The sequence below is a fragment of the Rousettus aegyptiacus genome, unplaced genomic scaffold, assembly GCF_014176215.1.
Source record: "Rousettus aegyptiacus isolate mRouAeg1 unplaced genomic scaffold, mRouAeg1.p scaffold_m13_p_9, whole genome shotgun sequence".
Lineage (NCBI taxonomy): Eukaryota > Metazoa > Chordata > Mammalia > Chiroptera > Pteropodidae > Rousettus > Rousettus aegyptiacus.
In genome coordinates, this window is record NW_023416312.1 from 98321862 (window position 1) to 98336084 (window position 14223).

Genomic DNA, 14223 nt, shown 5'->3' on the forward strand with positions numbered 1-14223 from the left:
GAAAGGAAGAAGTAAAACTTTCATTATTTGCCGATGACCTGAAATTATATATAGAGAACCCTAAAGATTCCACCAAAAACTGTTATAACTGATCAATGAATTCAGTAAAGTAGCAGGTTACAAAATAAATATTCAGAAGTCAATAGCATTTTTATATACCGATGACGAATTTCAGAAAAAGAAATTAAGAAAACAATCCCAATTACAATGGAATCTAAAATTATAAAATACCTGGAATGAAATTAACCAAGGAGGTAAAAGACCTGTTCTCATAAAATTATAAACCATTTTGAAAAAATAAATTGAAGAAGATACAAATAATTGGAAGCATATACTGTGCCCATGGGTAGGAGAATTGACATCATTAAAATGGTCATACTACCCAAACCCATCTATAGATTCAAAGCAATCTCTATCAAGATTCCAATGGCATATTTAAGAGAACTAGAAAAATAATCCTAAAATTTTATGGAACCATAAAAGACCCTGTATAGCCACGACAATCTTGAGAAAGAAGAACAAAGTTATCGCACTACCTGATATCAAACTATTCTACAAGGCTACAGTATTCAAAAGAGCATGGCACTGGCATAAAAGGATACATTGATCAGTGGAACACAATAGAGAACCCAGAAATAAATCCATGCCTATACATTCACTTAATATGTGACAAAGCAGGCAGGAATATACAATGGTGTAAAGACAGTCTTCAATAAATGGTGTTGGGAAAACTGGGTAAATGTAAACAAAAAAGACTGGACCACCTTCTTACCCGATATACTCAAAATGGATTAAAGACTTAAATGTAAGACCCAGAACCATAAAATTTCTAGAAGAAAACATAGGCAGTAAACCCTCTGATATTAATAACAGTAATTTCTTTTCAGATATATCTCCTTGGGCCAGGGAAACAAAAGAAAAAATAAACAAATGATAGTACATCAAACTAAAAAGTTTTTGTACGGCAAAAGAAACCACCAAAAAAAATGCAACCAAGTGATTGGGAGAAGATATTTGTTAATGATACATCTGATAAGAGGTTAATATCCAAAAATATATAAAGAAGTCATACTACTCAACAACAAAAGAACAAACAATCCAATTAAATAATGGGCAGAAGACCTGAACAGATACTTCTCCAAAGAGAAAATACAGATGGCCAATGGACATATGAAAAGATGCTCAAGGTCACTAATCATCAGAGAAAGGCAAATTAAAAACCACATTGAGATATCACGTGACACCTGTCGGAATGGCTATTGCCAATAAATCAAACAACAAGTGCTGGCGAGGATGCGGAGAAAAGGGAACCTTCATACACTGTTGGTGGGATTGCAAATGGGTACAGGCGCTATGGAAAACAGTCTGGAGGTTTCTCAAAATATTAAAAATGGATCTACCTTTTGACCCAGCAATTGTACTTCTGGGTGTTTATCCAAAGAAAACCAAAACAAAAATTTGTAAAGATCTATGCACCCCTATGTTCACGGCAGCACAATTTACAATAGCCAAGCCTTGGGAGCAACTTAAATGCCCATCAACAAATGACTAGATAAAGAAGTTATGGCTCATATACATGATGGAATGTTACCCAGATATTAAAAAAATGAAATACTATCATTTACAATGACATGGATAGACCTAGAGATTATTATGCTGGGGGCTATTGCAGTTAAAGGGCTACAACCCGCCCAGTGGGCCATGGTCCTGGCCAGCATTTTCCACAAGCTACAACTTACCTCCTCCTCCTGCACTTGGTTTCCTGCGGCCATCATATTGGTCACTTCGATCACCCAAGGCATCAGACAAGTCAAAATCACTCCCTTCAAAAAAAGAGAAAACCAACTGGTTAAACTACAGGTAGCTCCTTTCGCCACTACCCGCCCCAGAGGGAGCTCACGGGCCTTTCCTCACTGCCCTCCTCAGAGCGGCATGTTACCTGCAGGCTTTGCCGGAGCTCTAGTCGTTCCCGGCCTCTTGGTTGTGGTGGTGGTGTAGTCCCATTTCTCTAAAAGGGGCAGGGAGGCAGCAAAGGAAGCATGTTTAGTAACGAAACATGGCAGCCACTTCGTGGCTCCGGGAAGTCACATCTTGAGAACAGTACCCTTGTCTTGGTCCCTGAGGCCCCCCAAGGCCTCTGAGGAATCATTTAGAGAAGGGTGACAAAGAGATGTAGAAAGTTTAAATGTGATGAGTTCTGCTCACGTCTCTTCAGCGGATGGGTGCCGAGGGAGATGTGGCCCTACATGTGTGTGGGGGGTGGTGATTACTGGAGCTGGGGCCTCTGCCCACATCTGCTGGAGGTGACCACACGGTCCAGTGAGTACCAGAGCTTGAGCGTGACCCTAAAGAGCTCAAGTTCTGGATTCCACCACTATCGGCCTGGCATCACCACAGACACGACTGCCCAGGGATGGACGTGGGCTATGGTCCCGGTAGAGTATGAGAGTGTCTTATAAACACCAAGAGAGCGTTTTATATCAATGTGGTAACTACCGTAAATATTCGGTCTTTTGGCTCAACCAGAATTCCTCTAAAAATATGAACCTCTTTCCCATTGATTACATGGCATGCCGTGTACAATTTTCCCAAGAGTTTTTTTTTTTCCTTAAACATGAAGACTATGGTTAACTGTTACTACTATTGGAAGTAGTAAAGGGAAAGAAAATTTAAGTAATGGGAAAAGCAGAGATGAAATAGGTTTAGTTTAATATACAGGAATCACTTAATAATTTACTGACTACTCAGGAAAAAAAAAGTAAAAATACAAATTGAAAGTAAAAGGATACATACACTTATAGTATTCAAATAATAACTGTAAAAGAGCTGGAGCAGCTATACCACTGACAGGTAAAATAGACTTTAAGAGAAAAGTTGTTACATGAGTCAAAGAGTGACATTTTACAATGACAAAAGTATAAATCCAGCAGGAAAATATAAATTTTAAACACATATGTACCTAACAAAGTCCCAAAATACATGAAACAAAAAATGACAAAACTGAAGGGAAAAATATACAATTTGAAAGGAATGCTGGCGATTTCAATACCATTCTTTCAATTATAGAAAATCAAAAAGGAACTATAAGACTTGAACAACACTATAAACTGACTAGAGCTACCAGACATCTATAGAACACAACACCTAATAATAGAAAATGCATTCTATTAAAGTATACACAAACATTCTCCAGGGTAGACCATATGCTAGGCTACAAAACAGATCTCAATATATTTAAGAAGACCAAAATCATACAAATTCCATTCTCTGACCATAGTGGAATGAAAATAGAAATCATTAACAGAAAGGCATTTTGAAATTCACATTTATGTAAAAATTCAAAAACACATTCCTAAAAACCAATATATCAAAGAAGAAATCACAAGGAAAATTATAAAACACTTTGAGATGAATCAAAATGAAAGCATAACATAACAAATCTCAAGCGTTACTGTGAACTCAGTGCTCTGGGGTAAATTTCTAGCTGTAAACATCTACATTAAAAAAAAATCTCAAATCAAAAGCCCAACTTTCATAGTAAGAAGCTAGGGAATGGAAAAAACTAAACCTAAACCATGCAAAATAAATTAAGAGTATAGCAGAAATGAAATAGAAAATATAAAGTCAACAAAACCAAAAAGTTGATTCAACGAAATTGGCAACCTTTCAACAGACTAAGATGAAAGGATCTAAATTACTAAATTCAGGAATGACAGACAGCCTATTACTACCAAGCTGATGGAAATGGAAAAGATTATGGAATACTATGGAAAATTATAATAAATTAGATAACATAAATGAAATGAACAAATTCCTATCAAGATACAAACTACCGAAAATTACTCAAAACAGAAAATGTGGCTAGATCTGTAACAAGAGATTGAATCAGTAATTTAAAAACATCCGACAAAGAAAACCACAGAACCACAAGGCTTTTTTTGGTAATTTCTACCAAACGTTTAAAGAAAAATTAATACCAATTTTTCTAATACTCTTGGAAAAAAATAGCAGAGTATGGAAGACTTCCTAACTCATTCCATGAGGCCAACAGTACCTTAATACCAAAACCAGACATGCCCAACACAAGGTAACTACAGACTTATAACCCTTTTAATATAAATACATAATCTTCAACAAAATACTAGCAAATCATATTCAGCAGCATATTAAGGTTATAGAATATGACCAAGTGGGATTTATTCCAGGAATACAAGAGTAGTTCAATAATAAGAAAAAAATCAATCACTGTAATATCCAATATTAATAGAACGAAAGAGGAAATAAAGCATGATCATTTCAACAGATGTAGAAAAATCTTTTGACAAAAGCCGACATCATTTCATAATTAAAACACTCGACTGGTCTACCTTTTTAAACCATACACAAAAATAGACTCAAAATAGATTAAAGACTTAAATGTAAGATCTGGAACCATAAAACTTCTACAAGAAAACATAGGCAGTAAACTCTCTAATATTGCTAATAGTAATTTCTTTTCAGACATATCTCTTTGGGCAAGGGAAACAAAGAAAAAACAAATAGGACTACATCAAACTAAAAAGTTTTTGCACAGCAAAGGAAACCATCAATGAAATGAAAAGACAGCCTACTGAATGGGAGGAGATATTCACTTATGATATATCTGATAAGAGGTTAATATACAAAATTTATAAAGAATTCATGAAACAAAAAAATTAAAAAATGGACGGAAGACCTGAATAGATATTTCTCCAAAAACGAAATAGATGGCTAAAAGACATATTAAAAGATGCTCAAGGTCACTAATCATCAAAGAAATGCAAATTAAAACCACAATGTGACGTCACTTCACACCTGTCAGAATGGCCATCATCAATAAATCAAAAACCATGTGTGTTGGTGAGGATGTGGAGAAAGGAAATACTTGTGCACTATTAGTTGTATTGTAAATTGGTGCGGCCACTATGGAAAACAGCATGGAGATTCCTCAAAAAATTAAAAATAGAACTACCACAGGACTCAGCAATTCCATTTCTGGGTATTTATCCAAATAAACCCAAAACACTAATTTGAAAATATATGCACCCCTATATACAATAGGTCTATGATCCATTTTGAATTAATTTTTGTAATAAGGTGTGAAATTAGGGTTGGAATTCATGTTACGGCATATGGTTATCAACTGTTTGGCATATGCCTATCTGACTGCTGCAACTTTATTGAAAAGACTATACTTCCTACACTGCATTATCACAATGGTTGCACATACACTGTTGGTGAGATTACAAATTGGTGCAGACACTATGGAAAACAGTCTGGAGGTTTCTCAAAAACTTTAAAATGGATATACATTTTGACCCAGCAACTGCACTTCTGGGTAGTTATCCAAAGAAAACCAAAGCAATCATTCATAAAGGTCTCTGCACCCCAATGTTCATGGCAGCACAATTCACAATAGCCAAGCTATGGAAGCAACCTAAATGCCCATCAACAGATGATTGGATAAAGAAGTTATGCTTCATATATACAATGCAATATTATTCAGCCTTTAGAAAAATGAAATCCTACCATTTGCAATGACATGGATGGAACTAGAGGGTATTATGCTGAGTGAAATAAGTAAGACGGAGAAAGATAAATACCATATGATATCACTTATATGCAGAATCTAAGGGAAAAAAACCAAACTAATCAAAACCAGACTCACAAATATAGAGGACAATCTGGTGATGACCAGAGGTGGGGGGTTTGGGGAGCTGGGAGAATGAGGTGAAGGGTTAAAGAAGTCCAAATAGTTGGTGGATGGTCACCAGGATGGGGGCACAGCATAGGGAATGCAGTCAGCATTAATGCAATGGCTGGGTGGAGAGCCAGAGGAGAGAAAGAGAAATTAAGGGCATAATTTTATAAACTATATAAATGTCTAATGCACTGTATACTTGAAACTAATAATAAGATAAAATCCTAAGAAATAAAATTTAAAGAAAGAATGAATTTGGACCCCTATCTCACACCATATACTAAAATTACCCCAAGATGGATCAAAGACCTAAATGTAAGAACTAAAACCATAAAACTCTCAGAAAAAATCAAAGGGGAAAGTCTTCATGACCGTTGATTTGGCAACATATTTTTAGACATGGCACCAAAAACATGAGCAATGGAAGAAAAAAAGATAAACTCCATCAAAATTTAAAACCTCTGTGCATCTATGTACATTTTCAAGAACCTGAAAGGAACCTACAAAATGAGAAAACATTTGTAAATCCTATCTGATAAAGGTGTAGCATCCGCAATGTATAAAGATATCTTAAGTCATCAGAAAAATGCAAATTAAAACCACAGTGGGGTTCCATTTCATGCCACTAGGATGGCTACAATTAAAACAAAACGTAAAACCAGAAACAAAACTTTCAGAACACATGAAAAAACTTTGACATTAGACTTGGCGATGATTTCTTGGAAATGATACCAAAGCATAAGCAAAAAAGCAAAAATATACAAGTGAGACTATATCAAACTAACAATCTTTTGGACAGCAAAGGAAACAATCCACGAAACGAAAAGACAACTCACAAAATGAGAAAATATTTGCAACTCATGTACCTGAATATGGGGTCAATATCCAAAATATGTAAGGAAATCCTACAACTCAACAGGATCTATGAAAAACAGAATGGAGGATCCTTAAAAAATGAAAAATAGTACTACCATTTGAGCCAGCAATCTCACATCTGGGTATATACCCAAAAGAAATGAAATCAGGATCTCGAAGAGCTATCTGCACTTATATGTACATTGCAGCTTTAGTCTCAATAGCCACGATACAGAAACCCAAGTGTCCATGAATGGATAAGCAGATAATGAAATGTGGTAATACATACAATGGAATATCATTCAGCCTTATAAAAAAGAGGAAATCCTGCCATTTGCAACAACATGGATGGACCTGGAAGACATTATACTAGGTCTCCAGTGAAAGGACAGATAAAGCATGATCCCACTTTTATGAGGAATCCAAAATAGTCAGATTCATACAATCAGTGAGTAGAATGGTGGTTACCAGGGACTGAGGAGAAAGGGACATGGGGAAGGTGTTAGTCAAAGGGCACAAAGTTTTGGGGGTGGGGGAGGGAAGGAAAATAAGCTGGCCAGGATGTGGAGAAACTGGAATCCTCATACGTTGCTGGTGAAAATGTAAAATGGTTCGGCCAAACTATTTTCCACAGGCGTCAAACCATGATACTATTTACATGAACTGTCTGGAATAGATAAATCAATTGCTATAGAAAGTAGAGTGGCATTGTCTCAGACTAGGGGGAGGGGGAAATGAGAAGCTGCTTAATGTTATGTGACTTTTACTTCATTTTCTTTTTTCTTACAAAGAGGAAGGGGCGGGAAAGGAGACCGTCACCACAATTGCATGTACATCCTACCACAATTCAGTTTTAGTAAAAAGTATACCTGTAAGTTGGGACCATGGAAAGTCTTTCCCTCGAAAGCATCATGTTTACTCTCTGGGAAGGCTCTGAGTACACTAATGCATACCTCAATATGAAGACTACACCACGGGATGCGTTTTTACAGTAAGAGAACCACATGTGATAGCCTGCTGTCACTATATTTTATCTGGCTCATCAGTTTAGAGATGATTTTATGTCTATAATTTCCATCTGACTTTGCACCTGTAAAACGAAGTACAGTTTACCTGTCTAAACGAGGCTCTTTATGTATATCTATATTATAGTGATGTGTATAGGTGGGAAAGGAAATTATGTTACTTAAACCATTCATTATCTGAGCAACTTTCAGAAGAGCAATTGCTACTTATGTCACGTTAGCTTCAAATATGTAGGACTCAAACAGCTCTTGTGTAAAAATATTTGCTTTTGCGTCTTAAAAAAAATCAACTGGCCTTAGATTGTAAGGGTTTATTTTCAGACTCTCAATTCTGTTCGATCTGCATCTCCATCCCTGGGAAGTTCTTCCCTATTATGCACCATTCATGGAGGAGCCTGGTTTTTCTGAAGACCTGCAGGTGCCATTTCAGGAGAGGGCGCTCCTTACACACATGTGGAGCCAGCTGCTCTGTCAGAGTCTGAGCCTGCGGTACTGTTGAATGTGAGCTTAAGTTTGTGCACTTTGTAAGATAATATTAACTGCAGATTTTTCTTGTCATTAGTCTTTAAATGGGATTTATTATCGTCCATAATTGAGATGAGGGAAGTCTAGCTACTTATCAAGGAATTAGAATAGGTCAACTTCCTCAAAGCAGTGAGCTCCTAAAATAAAGAAACCTTATTTCTGTGAAGCCTTTCTCAAAATGACAGACTTCGAAAGGATCCTTTGCTGCCCAGCAAACGCTGCCGGCAATATGGCACTACTACCATGAGTGAGTCTTTATAATATATGCTACAACAAAACGGTGAACCATTGGTGTCCATGGCATTCCAAGAAAATGGGAATTTCCCATTTGTGAGCAGCTTTATTCGGCAAGGGCAGAAGTGTGTTCTCCTGTGGGATGAATACACAGAGAAAAGGAAGCGATGGCGGGAGGGAGGGGGAAGGGAGGAGAAAAGAAATGGAGAGGGAAAGAGAGACAGAGGGAAGGAGAAAGTAAAGGAAAAGGAGGAGGAAAAAATTTTGAAAATAACATGGATAAACCTTGGAAATGTTATGCTAAGTCAAAGAAACCAAAGACCACATGATATATGACTCCATTGATAGAAATGACTAGAATAGGCAACTCCACAAAGACAGAAGGGAGATCAGTGGGTGCCAGGGGTTTTGGGGAAAAGGAAGAGTCAGGGACTGGGGAGTGGTAAGTAAAGGGTGCAGTGTTTCTTTTTGAGAACCTGACCAGTTGTTCTAAAATTGACTGTGGTGATGGCTGTACAACCCTGTGAATATGCTAAAAACCAACGAATTGTATAATTTAAATGGGTAAATTGTATGGTATGTGAATTACACCTTGATAAAGCTGTTTAAAAAAATCCTCCAGGAGCTTTCGCTATCATTTAGAACACAGTGTCACCATGCATTAGGAGACCCTATATGACCCAGCCACTGCCCATTTCTGTCTTTTCTCTAACATTCTTCACACTTCTAGCCACACAGGCCACCTTCCAGGCCCTAGAGCTAACCCAGTTCTTTTCTTCCACAGCGTTCGTATACCTAATTCCTTGACCTCAAAGGGTCTTTCCTGGTTCCTTGCACATCATCTTTCATCAGAGAGGCCTTTACCACTTTATCTGACACAGTCACCCCTTACACCATGTCCCATCCTCCTGTTGTATTTTTTGTAAAATATCTAAAATTATTTTATGTACTGTGTCCTTCCAGAGAGAATAACTTCATGGAGTCACTGACCTAGTCCACGTGGTATACCCTACGCCTGGAATAGAGTCTGGCGGCAAGCAAGCACTCAATAAACATTGTTGAATGGATGAAGGTCATTTACAATAGCCTGACCTAGGTTGTTCAGAGATTCTTTAAACAAGAAATGTATAATATACAAAGAACAACATTCTCTACTGGAAAAATAACTGAGCCAATGAGAGATAGGCCTATCTCTTTTAGACTTCAGTTGCATGAAACAAGCTAAAATTGAAAAAAAAGGATGGCAGAGTGACATGGTCTTGAAGGATGTCATTCAACCAAAGACATCATGCGCCAGTGGCCTCTGGGTCCCAGACACACTGTCTTATGGGTGCTGATGAGATCAGAGGGTCATGCGCAGGACTGAAAAGGTGATGTAAATAGTTAAAAGTCCTCCATCAGGAAATTAACATATTACTTGAGGGTCTGTTTTTACTTAACAAGTTTTTTTTTGTTTGTGTTAGGTCATATTTATTTTTGGAGATGAACAATTTCATTAAAGTCATAGTTGCTTATAAATTAAGTATATTTATTTCCCTAGAAATCTAAAAGGCCACCTGTGTGTACAGGACAGTGTCCATGCTCAGCAAACACCTGAGAACACCCTAAGATATTCCCGCACACTGTACATAAAAATGAACTTCTAAGAGATTTATAGTTTTAGGTACATGATCTATTTTGAATTAATTTTTGTATAAGGTGTGAGGCAGGGGTCCAACTTCATTCTTTTGCACATAGCTTTCCAGTTGCCCCAGCATCATTTATTGAAGAGACTATTCTTTCCCCAATTGAATAGTCTTGATGCCTTTGTCAAAAGCCATAGAATTGAGAGTTTATTTCTAGACTCTCGATTCTATCCCACTGGGCTTTATATACCTATCTTTATGCCAAAACCACACTACCTTGATTATTGCACATTTGTAGTATGTTCTGAGATTGAGAAGTGCGAGTCCTCCAACTTTTTCTTCTTTTGCAAGATTTTGTTTGTTTGTTTTCTGGGCCCTCTGAATTTCTACATGAATTTTAGGATCAGCTTGTCCATTTCTGAAAAATTCTGGTGGGATTTTGACAAGAATTGCATTGAGTCTGTTGAGCGACTTAAGTAGGTGAACATTCCTCGGCTTGACTCTTACACTGGAGACCCAGTCCTCCCAATCAAGTCAGTCAAAGAATAACGATAATGACCAAGCACCTGCCTTCTACCAAGTCCTGTGCTAAGCACTTCGCATGGGCCGGGTCATTTAATCCTCACAATCATCCTAGGAGGTAAGGTTTATTATTAACTTCATGTAAAAGATGAGGCCACTGAGGAGCAGAGAAGTAAGGTGACTCAGTGAAGGTGACAGTTAATAAGTGGTAAGGACAAGGTTCAGACGCAGGAAATCTTGCTCCAGAGGTCTTGCCTTTCTCAATCCAGAATATACAAAAGAATCCCACAAACCCATAAAAAAAAGCCAAGCAACCCAGAAAGGATAAGAAAAGATAGTTCACCAAAGAGGAAAACACAAACAGCTGATAAATATATGAAATGGCATTCCATCTTAGTATAATCAGCGAAATGTATAATAAGCAATAAGCTTTTTGTCCATCATATTAGTAAAATGTTTTTGTTTGGTAAAATCTGGTGGTAAAATCTGGGATAAAATGTACTCTTATAACAGTATCGGTAGGAGCATATAATGATACATTAATTTGGAAACAATTTGGCAAAATCTATTAAAATATACAATACATATACCCTTTGGCCTCCTAGTTCCATTATACTTGGGCACAAAAGATATGGACAGGAATTGTTCACTGAAGCACAACTTGTACTTGTGCAAAACAAAAACAAACCACATGTCTGCACCATTGGCCCTGGCCAAAGCCACAGCACTGGAATGCCAGCTCCCTGAAGCACAGGTTTGTGCCTGTGACATAGTATATGGATATGCAGTAGGTTGATAGTAGCCTCCAAAATATACAGCCAAGGCCTGACCCCCAGAACCCATGAATGTGACCTTATTTGGAAAAGGGTTTTTGCAGATATCATGAGATGAGATCCTGAGATGAGATCATTCAAGATCATCCAGATGGGTTCTAAGTCCAACGGAAAGTGTCCTTATAAGAGACAGAAAATGAACATACACACGCGCACACACACACACACACACACACACGAGTAGGCCATGTGAAGATGGAGGCAGAGACCGGAGTGCTGCAGAGGCAAGAAAAAAGGTGACAAGGACTGCCGCCACCACCAGGAGATAGAAGAGGAAAGACCCTCCCCTCGATCCTTCAGAGGGAGCATGGCCCTGCGAATACCTTGATCTTTGACTTCTTGCCTCCAGAACTGGGAAAGAATGAATTTCTGAGGTTTAAAGTTACTCAGTCTGTGGCACTTTGTTACTAGGAAACTAACATGGATAGATACAGTCACTCAGGTCCTTGATACATGTTAAACTGAGAAAAAAAACAAGTTATAAACTAACATGCATATAACAAGATGAAAAAGCCCTACACGCTATGTAAGACAAACAAAACACACACACCAAAATATCTATGTGTATAGATGTACATAACAGCATAGAAAGCTCATCAGCGGTTCCTTCTTGGGATGGGAGCGGGTGTTAGTAGGATTGGGAGGGGTCAAGGGGAATCTGAGTTTTAGAAAGTAAAGGAAATTCATGCATTTTTTGGAAAAAAATGATTTAAAAATTTTCAAAAAACTTAAAGAGAAACTGATGACAATGCTTAGCATTTGAGAGATTACATGTAGACACTATTTTAAGAAAAGCATCATAAAAAAATCTAAAGAGAGAAACAAATTCCTTATTCACATCAAAGTACCGTTTTCTGAGCTAGGGAAGACAGTTCTTGGAGGCCACTGCTGACATGTTACACCGGGGTGGGCTATGAGTTGCGCCGGAGAAAATGCTGTATCGGTTATAACACATTGGTTGGTATCCTCCACAAAGGAAACAAGGGATTTTAAATATTCAGATTTTCTTTTAAATAATACGATTTATGATAATCATATCTTATCTGATCAAGTGAAATACAAAATACAGGCAGTCTGTTGCTGTCTTTGAGTATGTATTCTAAGCGGGTGGTGCACATTAATCGCTATTGTTTACTTTTAATAGTTTATTTAATCTACTACTCACGCTTTACTGAGGCAGTTTCTTTCAATGCATCACTCAGATCGAAATCATTCAAGTCCCCGGATCCTAAAAATTAAAAGAAATAAAAATTAACTATCTTTGCATGAAATGAAATAATACTGAAATACCCTCTCATAAGGTCATTTCCCTTTAGACAGTGTCATGAAGGTAACCCCACAAAAAGAGATCAGTTGCAGTCACCCAAAGATATACTGAGTTGCTATCCTTCTGAAAGTGACTTATCCCCAACAAATCAACACACATGTTTCAGTCTCTGAGAAGTTTGAAAGCTCAAATGTACGGAACATGATCTTAGAGAAGTATTTCTCCATGGTGTGTATGACTTCTGCAACAGGGAGCATCAGAGTCCAAAGCTCTACTGATAATGGGCTAAATTCTTTCACTCACCCCAGGTCTTACAAAGGCTGCTCTGCATTTTGTAAATTCTGGGTACCTCCCACCAACTCCAGCACCCATACCTAGACTAGTAGCTCTCTCTGACCAATTACACATAACTGAAAGGTCTGGGGAAAATCTTTGCACAAGAAAAATCTGTCCTCAGAAGCAGACCCATCTGCCCAACCCTGCCTGCTGTGAAATTTGCCAGCTGTCATTCCCTCTAGATGAGCATGTACTTTTCCACAGGGGTATACACATCATCAAGTCCCAAGCAAACAACTATGCATGTGCACTGGAACTGAACAAATAAGTAGATGGTGGATTGCAGAAGCCAGGTTTCTCACTATTGGAGAGGGAGGTTATAGACAAGGCTAGAACAATGCATGTGATCATGGATTAGAGTTAGAAACCTCAGTATAAATCAAGTTTAGCTTAAAATATTTGCATATATATATACACACATATACACACAGAGATGGTTACATATAGAAATATTTGGGTTACTATGGAGACATATATTCCCTTGCTCCGTCAGCTGAGAGATCTGGAAGCAATAACACCCCAGTAGTGAGGATTGCACCACGTGCCCAGATCTTGGTTTCTAAACACTATTCTCCAATAAAAGGAACCAGAGATCCCTGGAGAAATAATGGCTGATTCTAGGATTGAGCACAGGAAATATATGAGCTTGAAGCATTGTGTAATGCCGGGAAGTACTTCTAAAAGTATTGATGTTGATGGGTATATGCCAAAGGGGCAGAGGACTAACTGAAAGAGTTCTCAATGGCTGAAGATGGAATAATTTAAGCAATAAAGTAGTGCTGGATAATAACCCTAAGTATAAGGTATCCATGAATCTGTGCTGATGTAAGTAATTGAGCAAATACAAAAAGAGAGAATTCAAATTAATTTATGTAGATATTTCTCCCTCAAGGAGGTGAAGCATAACTCCCTACACTGTAAGTTTTGACTTCCTTTCAAAGATTACAGTATGAGAGGGTGAAGAAGGTACAGAAGGTAACTTTGCAGTGGATAGACCTGACAAATGCTAAATCGACCAGGCAATCATAATATCCATAGGGATGAGTAATATTGTTAGTACATACCCTTGGTATGATGTGAAGAAAAGTGTGCTATGTGTGTGTGATTTTCCTCTCAAAAACCTATAACCCCAGCATAATCATGAGAAAAACATCAGACAAATTCCAACCACGGGGCATCCTACAAAATAACTGACCGGCATTCCTCAAAACTATCAAGGTCATCAAAAAGAGATATACAAATTGGCGGTTACAAAATGGTCATGGGGATGTGAAGTACAGCA

The 14223-nt window shown here is 37.7% G+C and overlaps 1 protein-coding gene across 8 annotated transcripts in view; it reads right to left on the reverse strand.

Moving 5' to 3' along the window:
• The window catches only part of CD99L2 (CD99 molecule like 2), a 112072-nt gene that overhangs the window by 54049 nt on the left and 43800 nt on the right, over positions 1–14223 (reverse strand). For 6 of the 8 annotated variants that reach the window (XM_016123667.2, XM_016123668.2, XM_016123669.2 and 3 more), the window contains exons 2-4: positions 12504–12566; positions 1940–2008; positions 1740–1823 (exon numbers count right to left, since the gene is read on the reverse strand). In XM_016123667.2, coding sequence (XP_015979153.1) covers positions 1740–1823; positions 1940–2008; positions 12504–12566 — 216 coding nt within the window. The remainder of the gene's footprint in view (positions 1–1739; positions 1824–1939; positions 2009–12503; positions 12567–14223) is intronic. The other 2 variants (XM_036226394.1, XM_036226395.1) reach the window with 2 other exon arrangements.